Source organism: Carassius auratus, chromosome 46 (assembly GCF_003368295.1).
Source record: "Carassius auratus strain Wakin chromosome 46, ASM336829v1, whole genome shotgun sequence".
Classification (NCBI taxonomy): domain Eukaryota; kingdom Metazoa; phylum Chordata; class Actinopteri; order Cypriniformes; family Cyprinidae; genus Carassius; species Carassius auratus.
Genome location: NC_039288.1, coordinates 13,253,688 through 13,275,485, shown reverse-complemented (window position 1 = coordinate 13,275,485; position 21,798 = coordinate 13,253,688). Strand labels below are relative to the sequence as shown.

The 21,798-nt window shown below is 36.2% G+C and overlaps 1 protein-coding gene across 7 annotated transcripts in view; it reads right to left on the bottom strand.

Annotated features, from left to right (window-relative positions):
* Positions 1-20,808, bottom strand: part of gria4b (glutamate receptor, ionotropic, AMPA 4b) — a 77,763-nt gene extending 56,955 nt beyond the window's left edge. For 3 of the 7 annotated variants that reach the window (XM_026234930.1, XM_026234929.1, XM_026234933.1), the window contains exons 1-2: positions 20,363-20,806; positions 17,704-17,862 (exon numbers count right to left, since the gene is read on the bottom strand). In XM_026234930.1, coding sequence (XP_026090715.1) covers positions 17,704-17,862; positions 20,363-20,450 — 247 coding nt within the window. In that variant the 5' untranslated portion in view covers positions 20,451-20,806. Of the gene's footprint in view, positions 1-17,703; positions 17,863-20,362 lie in introns of all 7 variants that reach the window. The other 4 variants (XR_003278796.1, XM_026234932.1, XM_026234931.1 and 1 more) reach the window with 3 other exon arrangements.
* Positions 20,809-21,798: the final 990 nt, after the last annotated feature.

The following is a 21,798-nucleotide window of genomic DNA, read 5'->3' as shown; positions in this document are numbered from 1 at the left end:
CGCTGAAAATGATAAAAACATTTCAATTCTTTTAATCAAATAAATGCATCCTTGGTGAGCATAGGGAAAATCTTTAAAAATCTTTCAGACTTCAAACTTTTGAACAGGAGTGTTTATAAAATATATTTTATAAGCTCAGAAATTAAGCCTGTCTCCTCACATGCAAAGCAAAACATACATAAGTTAACCTTTGTAACCAGTGCCAAGCCGATTTTTAAAATTCATTAAAACCATGGGATTAGATCTGCTGTGTTTTTCTCCTTTTATTGGATGCAGGGAGCAAGAACCCAGTGTTAAACAAATCATTAAGCACTCTATAAAGTTTCTCCCTAGACAGGCCAACAAACCTTTAAAGTTCTTTAACACAAACCATCATTTGACACATATGCTTCATTAGCCGAGAAATCAATTTATTACACTGACAGTCTTACAATGCTTAAAGTTATTCCTGATAAGAAACATATCCTTATAAAGCCAGTTGCGGGATCGGTCACGGCACCCTCACGTTCAAGCCTGTGTGTAGGCTAAAACGTAAGCATGTCTGTGTATACAGCAGCGGCTCATTCACTCTCCATCCGAGTCCTGCCGTGTAATTGGAAAGCACCCATCTCTACACAGCCTGCCTACAGCCCATATAATTGAAAGTGTGCTGTGCGTTGTAAGTCCAGCATGGACGTGGAACAGCTGTTTGTCTGTCTGCAACGTAATGACAAAGCACTGTGGACTTGGACCGTGTGGAGGCCATTCATATTTCTTTTGATATGTGGACTCATAAAGTCAGCAGTCTAGAGTCATATATATAGTTCTGCCGTATAGCACACATTACATATTTATGTATAAAGATAATGGCTCTTCATAACACTGTACATATTAAACGGATCGTAGAAACAAAGCATACCAAGTGAAGTAACTGATCAAAAGCATTTTTTGTTTCATTAGAAATACAGTTTAATTACATGTTGATCAAGCTTATGAGTCGCTTTTATCAATTTTTGCATAGAAAAGCCCAAAAGATAGTAACTTTACAGTGGCAGATTTTAAGGTTCACATAAAAGAATAATAATAATAATAATAATAAAAAATATATAGAAGCAAAATATTTTAATAGAAAATATAAAATTCTCTTTCCACTTTCCAATTAAGCTGCAACACATTTTAATTGTTACAATGCAGTTCTGATTTTTTTTAGATGTTTACTTGATCAATTTTTTTATATTTATTGCAATGAACCGATTACCCCAAAAATGTATTCACTGAAAATTTACAACAAATTTGAAGAGTATGGAGGAAGTGTTATGGATTTTGGACTGGTATTTTAGCCAGAAGCAATGGTTTAAAGTTAACCAAAGTTGTTTTTATCAGTTGTTTGGACTTTCATTGTGACAGCACCCATTCACTGCAGATGGTCTGTAGGTGAGCTAAATTTCTACAGATGTAATGTAATGCTAAAATCTGTTCTGATGATCCAACAAACTCATCTGCATCCTGGATGGTCTGGAATACATTTTCAACAAATTTTCATTTTAAAATGACAGCCCTACAACACCCCTCCCCCCACTAGTGAGTAACCCTTAGGGGACTAAGCCCTTTTTGGTCCGTTTTCTCTATTTTTACATTTCGGCTTATAAACCATATGTAATGAGGATGGACCACCATGTATTTGGTATCAATGGATTCAGAAGACCCTAAGCTACCATAAGCATGCATGCAATATGTCTATAAAGGAAGTATGAGTGAAAAATTGTACAATAAACTAGAGAATTTCAAAGACGAAAATGAGATTTTTGTCATTTATTACTGAAAATCCTACCTCACACAACAATAGTTAAAAGTTTTTGACCCAAAAATATATTTTTCAAACTCTTTGCTTGACAGAAATGGGTTAATGTTCAATCAAATGTGTAAAGATCAATTAAATAATTAACTTTATTTACAAACAGTCCTAGGCGTTTTTTTTTATTTTTGGGACTAAGCCCTTTTTGGTCTGTTTTCTCTATTTTTATATCTGGGCTTATAAATCATATGTAAAGGAGATGGAACACCCTGTGTTTGGTATCTATGGATTCAGAAGACCCTAAGCTACCATAAGCATGCATGCAATATGTTTATATAAAGGAAGTATGAGTGAAAAATTTTACAATAAACTAGAGAATTTCAAAAAGGAAAATTAGATTTTTGTCATTTATTACTGAAAAACACACAATATAGAACAGTTTTTGAACAAAGAAAATATATTTTTTCAAACTCTTTGCTTGACAGAAATGTGTTATTGTTTAATCAAATGTGTAAAGAACAATTAAATAATTAACTTTTTTAAAAAACAGTCCTAGGCATGCCAGTGAGCAAAGCAAGGCCTCTCCAGGCCTTTCCAGTGATTGTTCCAGAGCTTGTTCTGCCGTAAATCTTTTACTGCTTGCCATTTTGATAAAACAATTCTGTAATAATGCTGTATCTCTCTCGAATTTATCTCTTTGTGCTCGCTAACACTCCGATAGCTTTCTGCTTTCTCCACGTGATGCTGATTCTCCGATCGCTCGAATTTAGCTCTTTGTGCTCGCTAATACTCCGATCGCGTTCTGCTTTCTCCACCCTGATGCTGATTCTCTGAACGCTTATTGATTACATGTCTTTTACTTTAGTCCAGCCAGCTTTTACAAGGCTACAGCAGAGCTACAGAGTCCTCTGAATCGCTAGAAGACATAACCTTCCTCTGATTGGGTTAGAAAAAGACTCCTCCCAGCGGCAATTTTTCCATTGGCTGTTGCGTGTTGAATCTGCCTAGCACAATCGTTTTCATTGGCCTGTTTACGCAGTGGTATTGCGCAATAAGGGAAGTGTTTAATATACAAACTGGACACCGCTGTTTTCAGCGGAGTCTGAGGAAGACGGCAAAAAAACCCGCATCTCTCTAGCATAAATAGTTTTTGAGATAACTACACATTTGTAAAAGTATGCCATTTTGGGCGGTACCGCCTAATCCGTCCCCAGAGGGTTAACTAGTGATTAAACAAGGGTTGAAAAGGGCTGCACACGGACTTAGCTCAAAGTTCAGACCTTACATTCTTAGAGCCCTATGATTTCCACAATACAGAAAACTTGTATCTGTGAATATTAAAGACACTAAAATACTATTTAAATATGAATCTTGCATGTTCTGCATGTCTCTGTGTGAATGAATGGTGCAAATACGCGGCTTTGTTTACTACACACATTTGTCTTCACAGCAACCCGTCAAAATAAAAGTTTGCTTTAACTTGAAGAAACTGTGACAGTAAAGTATTTCTGATAAAAAAAAAAAACATTATTTATATATATATATATATATATATATATATATATATATATATATATATATATATATATATATATATATATAAAATCAGTTATTTATATATGCTTTTGACAATTAAAATGTAATGAAACCATTAAAATGGAATCCATTTAGGTAAATAAAAATGAAACGTAATTTGAAAAAAATAAAACATTTCATAGGGCCTTAAAAAAAAAATTTGTATTGCCGTTAAAGTATGTAAGTTTCATGATTTAAAGGCAGGGTAAGTGATTTCTTGTAGCCAATGTTGACATTTGAAATCACCAAAACAAACACGCCCCTGCCCCAAAAGTTTCTTGCCTCTATTTTGATAGCTCCGCCCCACACATACACAACCCAGGCAACAATTAGTTCTGTAAAACAAAGCAAAATCAATGTTACACCATGTCTATACTGGACGTGAGTGTTCTACTATAGAACTTGTTATAATAAGTGATGCTGTCTACAGTATAACATAGATACAGTATATGCAAATCTATGGCCTGCACTGGATGCGGCGCGGTACAACACGACAAACACCGATTTAGTTTTCCAAAATTTGATTTAACAATTAAAATGAATCTAGAAATATTACAATGGAAAAAAGGGAATCCAGAAAAACTAAAAGAAGGGCCCTACAGTCTACATTCACTACAGTGTCTCTATTTATTGTCTGGATTTAGTCAGTGGAGGACACTTGGGATCACGGCAGGCCACTGAGGAAATCTCGTCCATCATTCTGATGCTATGAGAAACCGGTGGCCATGGGCGTTTATCAATGAAGCATGATGATTTAGGAATGTAATTTGTGGGATCTTCAAAATAACAAATTAATTAATATTGCTCAATAAAATGACTGACCACACTGACCACAGAATGGATTATGAAAATAAGTTTTCCACTGCAGAACATGTAAGAGAAATTATAAATAAAAGAGCAATGCTTTATAAAACAAGAGATAGATGATGCCTTAATATGCTTATAAGCAGGATTGCCTATGCAGCATAATAACAGATGTGATTACCGTGCAGAATAGACAGCTGGATGCTTTGTGTACAGGATGATACAGCAAAACAAGCGTATCCCCTGATAGCTTATCTAGCCAAATTTGAACATAAATGCTATAAATGTCCAGTCTCCTAAGGTTTATTTAAGATAGTGTATTACAAGTCATAATAAGATGAGATGATAATTAGCAACTAAAGTGCAGTGAAGAGGAATATCCCTGCATGGCCTCATAATATCCAGAGGGTTTGTATTTACTGTGTTTAATGTCTTGATCAATACAGCCAAAGCTTGGCTAAAAGACAACTTGGGTGATGGACTGAAAACACTATATTTTACTGTCCTTAAACCCCAGTCAATCCGCCATATTTGGCAGTTTAGACTATTTCACATTAAGCAATATGGTATTGATTTTCTATAAGAATTCAATAAACAAAATTCAATAACACTGAGATGAGGCCAATTATACCACAGATGATAACTATAAAGATTTTATTGGAAAAGGGAAGTTGACACCACGACTATAATGATAATGAGATGGAGGAGCAATATGTTTTAATCACTTTCAGGAAGATGTATTTCCAGCTGATGAATGATAAAAAACGTTGACAGCCAATCAGAATTCACCCGATTTAAAAGATCGCATGCATTTCAAGTTGCAGTCGACAAAACTACAGCTTGTACTTAGAACATACAGGACGTTATTGTGTTTTTGTCATGTGCAACGCAGTAATTGACTGTGTTTAGGTGTTGAATGAATCTATATTTAAAATAATTGTTTCAGTAAATGATTCAATGATTCACTCATAGAGACGTCCCTTTGTCCAAATATGCATACTTCTCTACTTTAAACAGTGTATTGGTATATTGGCGAAACAGAGCTGGCAAACTTTCCAGTGCAAATTTTGTGTTTGCGCTCTGGACAGCGTCAAAAGTTTTCTATTTACATCAAGATTTTGCAGCGTTGAACAAAGTAGCAATGAACAATGATTTATTGAATGCAATCAGTGGCGTTAAAGATAGAATAACTGCTCAAAACACCATGGTTTTTGTCCATTGCTGAGTATTGCAGTCTCGCCCATCCTCTCATTATAACAAAACTTCATGAGATTATGATGAACTACAATCGCATGGATTTTTATGCAGCAGTAGTCTATACTTAAAAGTCAGAAAAATTTGCAGAAAGAGTAAGCATTAATGTGAACAGGCATCATCGCATACTCTTCTTTGAGGATTCTTTCTTTTTTTATTTAATGCTGGGCACCCACCGGCAGAAACATAAATCTTCACCTATGATTATAAATAAATAATCTGTTAAAACATTAGCATGTAGCCTTCAAATGTTACAAATGTTAATGTTACATTACAGGTAACAGAACAAATCTATTGCACTTGCGCTGCAAGATGTAAAACACAGATTCATTTTCACATATCACATTTTTTTTGTCCCGTTAGTTGCTTTATCAAACATCGCAATTTCAGATTCAGTTCCACGTTATCATAAAGCCATCATTCCTGAATTTTTTTCAGAGTCTACTTAGCAGCATGAGAATTATATTTGATTCAAATTAGGAATGGATTATATACAGGAAGTGAGCAAAGAGCACTCCCTTTAAAATCAATGAAGCTAATAACATTTCAGTTCACACGAAGCACAAACTATTGTATTTTTTGTTTTGTTTTTTTGTTTAGGAAATTCCTATCCCATTACAATAAAAAAATGTGTCTATACAGAAAAAAAAAACATAGTTCTTATTTATATTGTGTACATAATTTGTTAGTTATAGTGAAAAGAATTGCGCTGAGCTCACGCAGACCAAACTTGAGAGGATTCTTACTTGATTCTGATTGGCCACAGCGATCAGATGCTCAAAAAAACATGCATGTGATTGTCTACAATTATCAAGCTGCAAAAACAAAAACCTTTAAAACTGAAAACTTAAATGCTCTTTACGAAGTGCTCACACAATTACAGGCTATTAGCGATTACTGGATCGACTTGATACTAATGGTACTGTGAAAAGTCATTGTTATGTTTTTCAAATTGATGTATGAACTTAGTACCGAAGTATTAGTACTTTTGAAAACACAGAAAGTATGCTATTTCGGGTACAGCTAGTACTGAACGAATATGCGTTTCTAAACGATTCATTGACAATCACTTGTCACCACCTACTAATGATGGAACCGCAGAAAGAGTCACTGAAAAATCCCCACCACTCACACACAGACTGACAGTCACTTTGTAACATGCAAAGTTGCAAACACAGACGGGCTGAATGACATAAACAGTGAAAAGTCCCAGTGCAGTTGTATAATGATTCTTTTTCAGTAGCCTTTCAGGAAATGCCATGTTAAATGACTCATACTCTGGGAGCAGACAGGAACAGGAACTTCTGTTCATCCTGATCTATGAAGACGAAGCTTCACTAACAGCATCGCTGATCAAATTCCAGCTTGTATCTCTTTTGCTTTGCTTCTTTCAATTAGAATCTCTGAATTATGTGTCGACCTCTTTGATCCCCTTTTAAATTACTGTTTCATTGCATCTTCCTGTCTAATTTTAGTGAAGAGCTGATGCTGCCAAAGAAAATAAAGAGAAACGGCAATGAGAAAGACTGGGGCAGTACACAAGAGACGCTTCTAGTCTAACTATCTAAGTAATTAACAGTAAGCAACAGAGTTCACACAAGTCCACCCTCAGTCTACACCTCCCCCATTAGAAGTGTCAAGAGAAAAGGTAGTTACATAAGCAATTCAACAAGGTGCTATATAATACGGCATAAAAAGGAATAAATCAAACACAGTGGATCTTACACAATCAGTTTAACATTTGATAAGAAAATCTAAAACTGTGCAGGCCATAAATGGGGCATAAAATGGTTAATTGATACAGAGAGAACTGTACAGGCAAAATAAATCAATAATAATATAGAAGAAAACAGCTAAGACTTGGTATTTTTGAAAAGCTTTTGAATGTCAGCAACTTATTTTAATGGTTTTAAAAAAATACAGAAAAAAATGTATTACTATTACAATTATATAAAAATATAAAAATGTTGTCTTGGCAAGTAACTGAATTAAGTTTAAGTTAAAATACTAAAATTATCAAAACTAAAAATGATTAAATATAAAAGGCAAACAGAAATCTTACAAAATAAATGTAAAAATCACAAAGGCTCATAAAATTACTAAAACAAATGAAAACTGAAAATGTAAAAGATTACTCAATTGATTAATAAATATTATAATAGTAGATGCTATAAATACTAAAGTAAAACTGTATTTCTACAGTGTCATACTGAACATTACAATTACATACAATTTCTCGCATTCAGTTTTCTAAATTTTCTTTGCTCCCTCTTTCTCTTAGAAGTTAATTTTACATCCTTGTTTGTTGTTACTCTTTGTTGGTCAAGTTTAAAAGGAAAATATTATAATTCCAGTGCATACAACTAGGAAATCCAAACAATGCCTGGAATAATAATCCTGTCCGGTCATGTACTCCGTGCCATTCCTCACCACCATGCACGTATTCCTCTTTTCTCATGTGTCAGCTCTTTGTTACATTATCCTTCCATCCATAGCTTTTCATTTCACTGTACACCTCTCCATCATTCTGACTCGCTCGTACGCAGAAGTGGCTGACTGACTCATATCAAGATGGAGGTGTGTAGTGCTGATCCAGTCGCTGCAGCCGAGGCTGGGGTTACAGGCCATGACTGATCAAACGTTCTGGTTGTGCCATATGGCCATAACTGACTGATCTAACAAACAAATAAAAGCAATGTTACTTCATAGCAAAAATGGCTGTATCTGTCATGCAGTTCTCTCATTTTTCAAGAAATGTAATTCAGTTATAAAAATATCCAGAGACGATGCATATATCTTATCAATTGGTGCTATCTGAAGCTGGGGATGAGGAGATCATATTCACTTCCTAATCCTCTAAAGAACAACACAAATGGAAGTAACCCGGAATCTTCAGTCATGGCATATGTATTTGCATAATCAGGATGATTCTTAATTGAACTGATGACAATCAAGAGACCTCATCAAACTTGATTTTAGTAATCTCATTGTACTCATTCTGCCAGAGCTTCCCGGTGAAACGCTTAACAACACTATATGTGGAAACATCACTCAACTTTTATCCTGCAACACTAACACAAAATTCTTATGATGCATAATTCAGGATTCCATAACATATAAAGGCCTCGTTTTTAACCTTGGTACATTTTTTATTTAAATGTTCGAAAGGATTTAAAACACAACGTTATGATGCTTGATGTTGTAAATTGGTCTTTGCTATCATATTACATTAATTTATTATCATAATCATAAACACACTGGTTTATAATGCAAACAGTTTTACCATTTACTGCACTTTGCTAGTTATTTACCCATAGCGGCTAATGAATCAGAAGTCTTGCAGATAAAAATAAGGTAGATAATGATAACGACACAAGAGGAACACTATCGTTGGAATCAATTTCAGAATATTTTTTATAAATGATAAAAATGCTGACAGCCAACCAGTATCCACTTTAAAGAGCCTGAGCATTTAAAGCAGCAGAAGACAAAACTGCAGTGGGCACTTATGATAATCAGAACGTTATTGTGTGTTGGTGTGGATGCTAGTAGTTATCTTGTTTATCATTCACCAACAAGATACATTTCTATGCAGGATTTTCAAAATGATTTCAACTAATGTGCTTACTATATTGGATCTGACAGTAATGTTGCACCACAAAAGTAACTGTGTTTATTATGTGCTCACAATTTCTGTCTGTTATTACAGATCCTTTGATATGTACTGAGTATTTATGCATTTTTAACCTAAATCGCAGCAGCGTGGGAATGCATGAGAGTTACACTATGGTGGTCCATAAAATATTTTAAGATTAAAAAATCTACCCTGACCACTATCATCCATAATCATGTGCAAGGGGACCATGTGGCTGTGTTTCCCCTGTAGTAGTAGACTGATCCACTGGCAAAAAATAAAAAATAAATAATGAAAGAACAAAGCACAAAGCACTGGACCTGCCAGAGGAGAGTTGACAGACAGCCACCCTGTCCCCAGTATCAACCCATCCCTGCTGTCCTTGTGCGTGGGTCTAAGGTGATCCATCATTCCAGCCCCGCCGTGTTTCTGAAGCACAGCTTAAAGGACAGAGGAAGGTGCCGGAAGTACGAATCCCACGGGGCGAGAAAGGGACTTTGAAAGAGGTTCAGAGGGTTTCCAATCTATCGGCTCTACCTGGCCTCGACGGAGACAGCTGCTCAGTGAAGCGAACACTTTGAGGCACATACAAAGGCTCTAATCTGTGGAGATATTGGAGCCTGTCCTCCAACAAAAAACAACCATAAAGGTCGTTTGTGCAAGCACCTTATTATGACCTTTATTTACATTTTAAAGTTAAGCGGCCTCTAGTGGGCGTAAAAATAATAATGACAGTATCGCGTTGCTTCGTCATGAAATGATGTATAAAGTCATTACCAATCAAAACACACGTTTTTTTAAATGCAATGTGTGGCCTTTTACACCGATCTCACAGTAATTCGTACACATTTTACTAGGTGGCTTATTCGTTCGAATGACCAAACCTAACCCCACCCCTAAACCTAACCCTCACTGAAAGCATGCTAAATTGTACGTGCACATCCGTTCTCTGGGATCAAAGCCATGATAGCATGATTGCATATCATGGTATAACCCAATAATCTACCAACTGAGCTACACGAAACGGAAACAACAGTGTAAATAAAAGAGTACAAAACATTAATATGAAAACAACCTTTTGTCGATAGTGGCGCTATTGCAGTATTTGCTCTGATGGGTCGTATTTCAGGGATTTGGACAAATGACCTATACGAGCATATTGGTTGAAGGACATGTTGAGATATTGGCACAGCACTAAGATAGATGCGGTAGAGCTCACTGAAATAATTAATTAACTAATTAACAGCGCTTTTGGGAACAACCAAGCATTTTGTTAATCACAGGGGAAAAAAATTAACTTAGATTAAAACGACTGCTCTGTGAGAGCCGAATACAAGAAAAAAATAGACCAATAATAGTTTAAAAGTGAAGACTGTCCAATTCATTTTTGGGTATCAGTCCTGAAGATCTGTACCTATTTAGAAATTAAACTCACCCATATCTCAGTACCATTCAAAAGTTTGGGTTAGGTTAGCTGAATTTATTTGTTTAAAAATACAGCAAGAAATGTAATAAAAGCGTTGTGAAAGATTATTACAATTTAAAAATAATTGTCTTATATTTTAATGTATTCTAAAATGTAATTTATTTCTGTAATGCAAAGCTGTATTTTCAGCATCATTACTCCAGTCTTCAGTGTCATATGATCCTTCAGAAATGCTGCTAAAGGAACATTTATTATCAATGTTAAAAATAGTTATTTATACAATATTTTGTAACTTATAAATTTTTTACTGTCATTTTCTATTAATTGAATGCATCTTTGCTGAATAACAAATCTTACAAAACTTACTGACCCCAAACCTTTGAATAGTAGTGTATAAAGCTGATAAGCCTATTTACTGTAATGAACTACTTCACTAGCATAGTTTGTAACATTGACTCATTTAAGTCCCATCTTTTCTGTAAAATATTGTAGAAAAAACGGAAAGTTCATCAATTTGTTTTCCACTCAGTGTTGTAATTTTGTCAATTTTTTTTACAAAATATTATTTAAGAAATATTATCTTTATAAATACATATTTTAAAATGTACTGTTCCATTAAATAGATTCAACACAGTTAAACATTTTTGCTAGTAGTTTGTAGTGTTTTGGACATCCCTGTGTGTTCTCTGCATTTTCTGGGCATATTAATGTCTTGTTCGAGGAAACCTTGCACAGGGTTTACCTCTCCTTCCTCTCCTTCCTCTCCAACATTCCCAATAGCTTGAACAGTTGCCTCCATCCCTTCATTATTTACAGATCCATACTGGAACTCATTCAGATGGACGGCAGATCCCACTGAAGCAGAAGGATCGAACCTAACCCAAAAATACTGCCCAGGATCCTCAGAGAGCCAGCCGCCCGAGACTTTCAATCACAAGGTGAATCCCAAACACTTAAAGGGTGTCCAGAGCCCTGCCTCCAGGGGAGAAGAGAGGAAATGGCTCAGCAGAGTGCAAAACAAAACTCTCCCATGCATTTACTAAAACATGTCACATGGCACATTGCAGACTTCTTATGAAGACTGAAAGAAAAAGACAAATAAAAACATGAAAGCTCAGTAAAGATGTTCTGTAAAACAACAGGGGTTCAGTGACCCCATTGAGGCTGCAGTGGGGTACAAGGATTTTTAGTTAGTTAGTTCGTTAGTTATTTCTACAGTGTAAAAAAGAAAAAGCAAAATCTAATTTAATATCATGTTTTCTAAAGTCATAAGAATAATCATAAATATTTTATTCCACTGCCAGCAATAATTTTGTTTTTCACAGGTTTATACGTGTACACTAATGGTGGGTAGTAAACTTAAATATTTTCCAGTTAATATTTTACACATATTTATACTATGTGCACACAAACACACACTTCGTACTGTAATATTTATACATATTCTATACAATATATTTATTAAATATATAATGTAAAAATATAATATATTCATAAGTACATATTTTCAGTATAAAAAAGTCCTTATGCATAAAAATAAACAGCTGATTTATAACTGTAGGTTTCCGCTAAAACAAGGAGATCAACATATATCCTTGGCACCTAAAAGTAGGTAAGTATATTTTTCAAAAATACTTTTTTCGAATATTTGGGCTCATAAAAAAACAAATATACAAATATTTGTTTATTTAAATGACAATTAACGAGAAAAACATTTCAGAACAAACTTATGATTAGGCATTATACACAACAATGTTCTATAAGAATGTTATGTTATTTCAAGGTTTTCTTTTAGCTGAAAACGCATGTAAACAAAACACACACACACACACACACACACACACACACAAACATAAAGAACAGAACAAAGGCATTCATCCTCAAGCAGACTAAATTGAAAAAGTAAAGCAGATTGTTCACATTACAGTACAGAACCTACATACACTGGAGTTGGCCTATGTTTATTGTGTTTATATTGTTTCACATGTTAATGTTGATAAAAACAATAAAAGCTCCTCAGTCTGATAACAATAAGAAAGTGCGCTGACACAGACATTCCATAGACACAAATCAGACGGTGTGCTAAGCGAAGTTTCTTACAGCGCATTGTGTTTTCTGTTCTTAAACCACTGTCCCTTGCGGAAACTTAAAGGAAGCATACAGTATGTCTCAGGATCTTTTAGCTGTCAGATAAGCTCTCAACTCGATTGACTCAGACTACAGCCGCGCTCACCTGCAGACGTGTCGTGAATGCAGTGATGGACAGCTGTCTTTCCCCAGTCAAATTCTCATTGGGTTGGTAATATTATGATAACTCAGTTTCACTGATTCATTTTATCAAGAGTAATTCCATTTTATAAGATCGTTGTTGTCGAAGTAATTCCAAACTTCGCATGGCAGACAATGACATTCTGTGATCAAATACAATAAACTTGTTAACATGCTCCCCAAGTGCATTTAGTTATAATATAATTGACTTTTAGTTTGTGTACTTAGGATTTATCATAAATTCACTACATTTGCAACTAGCAAATCGACTCGTAGTAAAATTTGAATAGTGTTTTATTGTTTGAATAACAATTACAGATCGAATTTTCAGATATTGGATTATTTGTGCAAAAAAAAAAAGACTAATAAAGACAAAAGGAGAATTTCCTATTTTGACAGCTTCAAATTATTGATGTGTCTTTGTCAATACACATATCATTCTGTCAATAAATGGAGAATTGGTGCTGCAAGTAGGAAGCATGGCCCTCCATCAAACAACTCGAGATCACTGGAGATTTTCAGCCCTTCCTCACTCTCACTGCAGATGGCCGCAGGAAACAACTATTGATTCAGGAATTACAGCGAGACTTACGCAAACATTAGACCCACACATTAATGAGCAAGTTGGAGGAAATACAGACAGAGTGTTCCCATGTTGAAACACTCTGTGCATGATGTAGAAAGTGGGAGACAGGGGGAGGAACAGCGATATGGGATGGATTCTGCTCACAGAAGGATTCAATCTGAAGAAACGGTCCCCACAAGCCCCTGGCTATTTTCGTCACTGCTTGGCTTGTGCATTTTTCTCTCTATTTTTCTTTTCAGTTAGCCAAACCCCTTGGAAGAGAAAGCCCTCGGAGAGAACGATGGGGACAGAGGGACATTGTGGCTTTAAACACAAACATAGACACAGTCCTATCTTTTTGGCACATAATCTTCTTTGTTGACAGACCAAACAAAGCAAAAAGACTCTTGCGGTGTTCACATGCCTGATTGAAAGCTTCATACATTTGAAAAACAGATGGAGCAGAACAAAGGCACTGCTGAAGATATTATTTTGCACACTGTTTCCATACAGTTTTACAGCTCCTCCCATAATTCCTTCTAAAATTCTTATCAAAACATTGTGTCTCTGATCTAAATTGACGAATGAAAGTGTACGATAAGTGAAAGAGCATATATACACTTGTGCACTAAAGGTGAAGTGCATTGTCTCTGTACCACTAGCAGCACCAAACAGAACTGCACATATAATAAAACAATTCTCAGCAAAGGGTGATTCAAGGGCACTTGGAGGCAGTGGAGGAGGTCTGAAAAACAGTGTCTCATAGTTTGGCAGGTAGTCTCAACCCAAACTCATACCATTGGTTGAGCCAGAGTCACGCAGCTTGTAGTGCAGTGGTGCAGATGCTGTAACAACAGCAAGGTCAAACAAAGCTACATGGCTCCAGACTAAATACAATTACTAGGGAGCCACAGTCTTTCTAAAATGAAAAACTGATCAAAAGACATTTTTAGTTTCCAATAGTGATGTTAGTTAAATTATTTTTTTAACAGAAACACAGAAACCGAAACCTTATTACAATTACAATTCTGTCATTATTTACTCACCTTCATGTCATACCAAACTCATAAAGGTGAAGTCACATTTACTGTTAATCTGTATGCAAGATAAAATCAAATGCAAGAGTTTCTCTTTAGCCCTAGAATGAAGTAATTTACACTCTACTTAGACAGGAAATGTGCTAAATATTTCAAAACATATGCCGAAACATATTTCAAAACTTTCAGAATTTTTTTTATTTTTTGATGCACCCTAATGAGCACTTTATATGATGAACAGATTTAAATTGGGATTTTATTTACATCTAAGAAACTTTGCGGACTTTTAAAGTTTTGGTTAGCTGAACTGAACCTGGTCATGAAATGAGAAATCCAAATTTACTTGATCTTTTGGCACATACAGTAAGAGATCCATGTACTATAAAAATATCCTGAAAGTTTGAGAAATTTCTGGTCATTCTAAAAACAGCTTAAATTGAAGCCAATCTGGCAAAATGACAGGTTGTAGAATGTGTCACTTTATTACGTAATAAGCCTGGCTAAAAATCGCCTCTGCAGAAGATCAATGCCTGCTTCGACATCACTGTCTGTTTAGCCCCGCCCACTGAATCGAGCATATAGTGTAAATAATGAGAGAGTCATGAGGTAAAAAAGTCATTGTAACATTTTCCAGAAATTAACAGTCCCTCAATATTTCAGACCTGTTATGTCAAACTCAATATTTTTCCCGAAACAGAAAATTTTTGGTATTTGTTTTGCTGTTTCAGGTAAATATTTTCAGTAGCTGAATTTTGTTGCCTCACTAGTTTCCAAGTTACAGAATTAGTCTAAGTCAAACCACTAAGTCCCAAGCACGTTCAATCCAGTTTCTCAAAACTTTTTGGCTGACCCATAAAAAAATAAAATAAAAAAATAACAGTTCACAAATCCTGAACAACTAAATTTAGCTTCTTCTCTGATTGTATTTATTTACTTTTTATTTAAGAATTTTTTTTGTCACATTTGTAATAATTTCTTGTGACAATAAACCCTGCTCTATTAGCACAATATTTCAGATATTTGTGCTATCTTATACATCATAAGCCTCTGGGGTTAGATTCACTGGAACAAACCGCAGCAAATGTCCAAATGACAAACGTTTTACTTGCTGACCTCTTTATAAACAGTTTAAAAGCACCAATAACACTTCATCCAGCTGCCGTGCTCAATTTATAAAGCCGCGTTCATTCATGTGGCGCTGCAAGTAAATAGGTTGAGTGTAGCTCTGTGGAGAGGGGCATATGCCCATGTGGCGATGCTATCATGCACACTGATATGACGGTAGGAAACAAACTTGTCTCGGGTATGACTGAATTACATAAAAAGAGGCTTGTATCAGCACTATGCTGCTTAGTTGACATACCCACTGCTGAGAAGCTGAAAACATGCCCACATGCACAGTTGTCCTAGAGGTCACACAAATCCCTACCATGCAAAATTTCCCCTTACCCTCCTCAAAAACACGCATTTGTCATTCCCCGCTTAATTAAACAATTGACTGTAAAATAACACTGTAAAAATGAGAGGATGGAGAGAAAGAAACAGAAAGATCATTGGGAGAGAATAATCTGTCCTCTACTCATCCTCCCGTGGCAGCGATGGCTCCCCAGTGAGGAGTAAAAGCCATCATGTGCAACACACTGCAAACAGAGCTGCAAACAGTCACAGAGGAAGGAAGGAAAGGCTGAGATGCCGAGGATGTGGCACACCACGTCAGATCGCTGGTAGTCTGACTACTACACAAGCAGGGCTGCCGCTACTCTGCAGTGATTTACACTGTGCTCAAAATGGCTAGTGACGGACCAGGCGATTAATCTGTTTAACTGAAACCGATTGTTCATACACAGTAATAAGACAGGAATTTATCAGGCTGGCTCGAATTACCATGACGACTGTGTGTGCACTTAATCTGCTGAGAAGGTTAAATGGGCTATAGAAATTTCAGACAAATTCATCATTATTGCTCAAGGGGCCAACTCTATCATCAGGGACAGGTTTCAGAGTGTGGATAATACAAAATGAGGAGTGTAAGGATTTGTGCATCTGCAAGACAGGACGAATAGCTTGTCTGATAGCATACACATCTAAATAAGGAAAATGAAAACCATATGAAATCGCTTTACAAGGGCAGGAAACAGAAAGTTGTAGGCCGGACATATTGGAAGGATTGTCCCTTTTGTTTAAAACAGCCAAAATGCTTAAGTAAAATCACAGCTCATCTCTCACTGACATTCATTCTCACTTCAGAGCATTTAATTCGACCAGAACTGTGTAGTGCAATATGAGTCATCAAAACATTCCTCCATTTTCCTGGAAGAGAGTGACTGTAAATTTTACTTGTGTGTGTCTGCTTCAATTAGTTGTACACTAGACAGCTTTAAAAGTAACAGAATGCCTGCAAAACTCCAATTTTGATTGCATGGGGTTTATGATGTCGTCTGTGCTAGAAGTTAAAGAAATTGATTTCTTGTTGCGCAGCATAATTTCAAACTTTCCACAAAACACAATCGTCTCGGAAGCACAGCTCCTCGTATCACTTCATATCACAGCACTGTAGATAACAAGACAATAAGGAACATTGTATGCTGTGGCTAGAGCTGAGCACGGAACATTACTTGAAGAAAATAGCAATTGAACAAGTAGGAAAAAACAGAAGTCCGAGCACAACCGTGGCTGATCTTCACAATTGCCCTCTGACCCTATGTCAAAAACCACTAAGCATGGTGGGATATTGCAAAAAGATGTTCAGAAAATATGGTGCACCTTAGTGACATCTTCATGGATATGGCTTGATGCACAACCAGCATTCAGCCCCACAGGCCTAAACATGATACCACACAGCAGAAATACCAGAAGGGGGTTACAAACAAACTATGGCAGCCCTAGACTGTATTACTGCAAAATATGAACACAGACACACAAACACAATTTATGCAATGCCAGCACATATGTCAGCAGATCAGATGCAAATGCATTCAAACATTCACACACATGAACACACAGTGAGAACACCCGGCTCAGGGCACTGGGGGGAGGGTGCATAAACAAATATACCGTACACTACATGTACTTAGCCTGTATTTGTGCCAGTTGAGAGCCGGAGGACAGATTTCACAAAGAGACACCAGTGCTGACTGGATAGGGGCCAGGCAATCCCTATCACACTGTATGAATGGCCTTTACTGCTTCTGTGTTTAGTTCACGTGGCAGGTGTGATTATCATTAGCTTAAATTGTTTGCAGAAATGGGACTTAATCCAAAACAACTCTAGGTCCATTAACAATACCACCTACTGTCCTTTCTCTATTTCTGTGTCTAAAAGGCATTAATGTAAATATCCGGTATGCAGCTTCAGGCTGAACTCACAGGCATTGGTCACGGCGAAGCTGTTGGCGGTCTCAATGTTGTCCACATGGGGTATCAGGTTAAAGGGGGCCTCGGATGCATTAGGGCTTGTGTTGTGAAGAAAAATGGCCAACCGAAAGGCAGTGTACTCCTGATCTGTGTTCCTGATGAACAGCCCGCCTGCAGGAGAGAGAGAGAGAGAGAGAGAGAGAGAGAGAGAGAGAGTGTAGCAAGAAAGAAACAAGAAAAGAGGAGAATTGAATGAGAGGGGGAAAATAACACATTGCACCAAAGACGTCATATAGGATACTGGCTATTTGATTAAGAAGAACAAAAACACAAGAGGATTATGAAATTCTAGTAACATGCCACATCTGATGAGTCAAGTGCACACTTGCACACTCTAGTGAGCTTTCACATGTGAATAACCCCATTATGCACATATGACATCTCTCTGGAAGATAAATAATATGTACTATAAAAATTGTTATTCAGAAAAAGCAAAAACATTTATTAATTGGATAGCCTTACAATATGATTCATTAGCCATACCATAGAAGGTGAAAACAAATCTGATTTTGGATTATATTTTATTGAATCATATTTTAATATATTACATAATAATGTATGTGTACATATGTTTTGTTTTTGTTTTATTGCTGAAAAAGTAATAATTGCTATCATTCATGGTGAAAATCCATACTGCATTCAGTAAGAAAAACATGTAATTTTACTTACAAGCATTGATACAATTCAATGCCTCAATGATTAATTGATAAAGAAAATAATCACCAAATTTCATTTCTGAAGTTCATATTTGCTTGTCATGCTCCCTCAGTGCAGAGACTTTACAAAAATACATATTAATGGGAAAATGTGTTTGAAAATAACCAGTGGGAGAAGTCACAGGGAGGCCAAGAGAACTGCTGAGTGAAAGCACAAGACCTAAGATAGCCAAAGCACGAAGAGCATATTAAATGATTCCAAGAGGCTCATTAACACAGGTTTATGTGGCAGATGCTTAGGCAGATGCTTAAAGGGACAGTTCACCTTCAGTTGCTGGTCCCCACTGACTTCCATAGTATAAAAATACAAGTCAGTTGGGATTAACAACTGAAGGTGAACAATCCTTTAAGAGTTGTTTAGTCCAGTGCATGACTTGCCTTTTCTGGTTATATTTTTTCTCTGTAGATGTAAGAAAATAAAGCACTTTTTGTTTTGTTTTTCGCTTTTCCTGGGAACAACAACATTCATTTAAATCTCTGGCCTATCTGCGATAGTGCGCGAAAACATGAACATGTGCAAAAACCAATTTAACTGAAATCCTATATGTAAATCAGGTATTTTTATTATTTTTATTTTTATTTATTTTTTTGAGAACAGTATGTTAACTCTGATGGGATGATAACATGTAATTGGATTTAAACAGTCCTTTTATTTACAGGAAAACGTTTAGAACATTGAAGGTTCAGAGAGTATATGCAGAACTGTCCTGCTTTTTAACTCTGAACTGTTTTTATAATGCATTTATTATTGTTTATATTGTAAACTTTTGTATAATGTGTAATATTTTTAAACATTTATAGTATGAAGGAGAACATTGGACAGGATGTGGAATACGAAAAAGAAAATAGCTTATGTGTTCAAGTAATAGGCCTGCTGTTCTGTTTTCATACAGTCTATGGTTTATACACGTTTTTTAGCAATTGCCATGGAAAGGTGGGCGAGGATCGTGAAATTGAAAACCCGGAGTGGATTTAGAGCCGAGTGATTAAAGAATACCTTGGGCAAGGAACTATTATTAATCCATTCCAGTTCCACTCTGGCTTTTAGTCTGTACGTTGTTTGGTGAAACGAAAAGCTTGACACTTTGGCCACTTTGTGAAATATTTTCGTTGATTAAAAGAAATAAAAAAAGCCTACTAAATGGCTATTTTCTGTCAAAGGTACTCAGTGTTAATTAAATTGTTTCAATGATTAGTCAATGATAAAGCCTATACACACAAAATGTAAAAGGGCAACAAAAACAGCTCCCTTGACGTCCGAAACGTCATCACATTGACTTCTAACAATCACGGCTGCCAGTTTTTCGGCTTTAAATTTGACGTATTTTTACAATGTAATTGTGACGTTCTTTTTCTCAGATATCAGTACACTTTTCATATTCTTGGTCAAAAAAATGAGAGAGATTAGGAATTTCACAGGCACGAGGAGTCTCAGGGCTTCTGGCAGGGCTTGATGCAGTACTGGAATAAATTAAACCTCTTTCATTGACGAGGTGGTGAACTGATATTCAAATCCCTTTGTCATTATATATCCATATTACTATAATTTTACCAAGCATTTATTTAAAAATCTATAAACTTTCACTGCGTGTGTGCCCTTGTTCAGGATGATCCACCTTCACATCCCGTTACACGGAGAGCACTGCAGTGGTGCCATAACCAGAACGTGGCACAATGATCTGGTTGACAGCTAACAAACAAACAAAAAGTATCCAAAAAATGATTTCCCTTTAAAATAACCATTTTCTGTCATACAACAAAACCTATTTCCAACCGCATTTTTAAGCACTGACATTCACTGCTGACCCTAATGCAGATGGTCTTATTTTTGTCATTTATTTGTCACAGTTTAACGCACTTAAGCTCGTGTCTTTGAGATGAACCGCCGTACTTACCGATTTGAACGCTGCTAGGAAAAGCACCCATAGTAAGTCCCCAAACGCAAGAGAAAAGCAATAAAAGCTGATTACAAGAAATCCTCATTTTGTTAGTTAAAATTTGTGAGAGACATTGAGGATGACGTCAGTCGGGTAAAGGACAGAAAAGAGAAACGTTGCTAGAAATCCATTCTTGCCGGGGTTTTTCCCCCCTGCAGTGGCACGAACCCTGGTGCGTCTCCGGCCGGTGGTAGACAGTCCACATGCAAGATGGGGGGAGCGCGACAGCGGTGGGCAGTGTCTACATGTACACACACACACTCATCACACATGCGCCTTCTCTATATCACACACACACACTCATTGTCGCCGGGGTTCGTGTGCTCATTTTCTGTTAGTGCCGTATTCTGAGACAGCATAGGCGACTCTAAACTGAGCGGAAGCTCGGTTATTACTCGACCACCCTTTCGGTTGGACTGTCCCGATTAAACAAAAGCTAAGTTAGACTTGTTAGACTACAGAACACGGTTGAATGACACATGGTGTTTTTGCTGTCAGATATGTGCTGTCCAGTAATTTTGTATGCTGCGGACTGCATGCGCGTTATTCTGCCTTGAAATACACAAATGACTGTGACACACGAAGCCTAACTATTTATACACGTAGACTAATAATATTAACAGGTTAAACCAATTTAAACCGAAATTCCATCAGTTAAACCAATTATAAATGATCTTAATTATTATCTAGACCTTTATGAGGAAAAAGTAGTTGTAAAAATGGTAAAATTGTATGGAACAAAAAGCTGTTTGGGGTTAAGAAAGTATAATTTCACGTTTGTGTATTTAATTTGTGATCATGTTGATGGATGTACCATGTCAGAAAATAAGTGATCTGAATCAGTAGGTTCTCTTGTTAAATTTTGATATAACATCCACAAATCAAGGCTGAGGGAGAATTGTGACACTTTTTCCCATGTATTTCTGTTAGATATTATATCAAAGTTTGAGACACACAGCTCAAATATGCTAAATTTAGACAAACTAAATGTTACAGAACAAAAAAGCGAATGGCAGACATGAGTCTTTGAAATAGATGAAATGACATTTAACACATTTTGTCGACATTTAATGAATGACCAGTGACTTTTCATTTTCTGGTCTTCAACTCCCTATTCTCTTCAGTCCCATGAATCATAAATCATACTGTTCATCACAATCTCCATTTCCTCATTTTCTATATCAGTCTTACTGCTTCAGTAAAACCTCTAGTCTTTAAGGAGCGCTGTCTGTGAAAAATGAGCAGAGGGTTAGTGATATTTGATTTTGTACAAATGTATCGTTACTGTTATCAACAAGCAAAAATTTTTGAACCAGAAATGACTTGTTCCAGTTTTTTCACTTGTGCTTTAGAGAACCTAGAAGCCAGGAAGTTGGTCCGAAGAACCTATAACT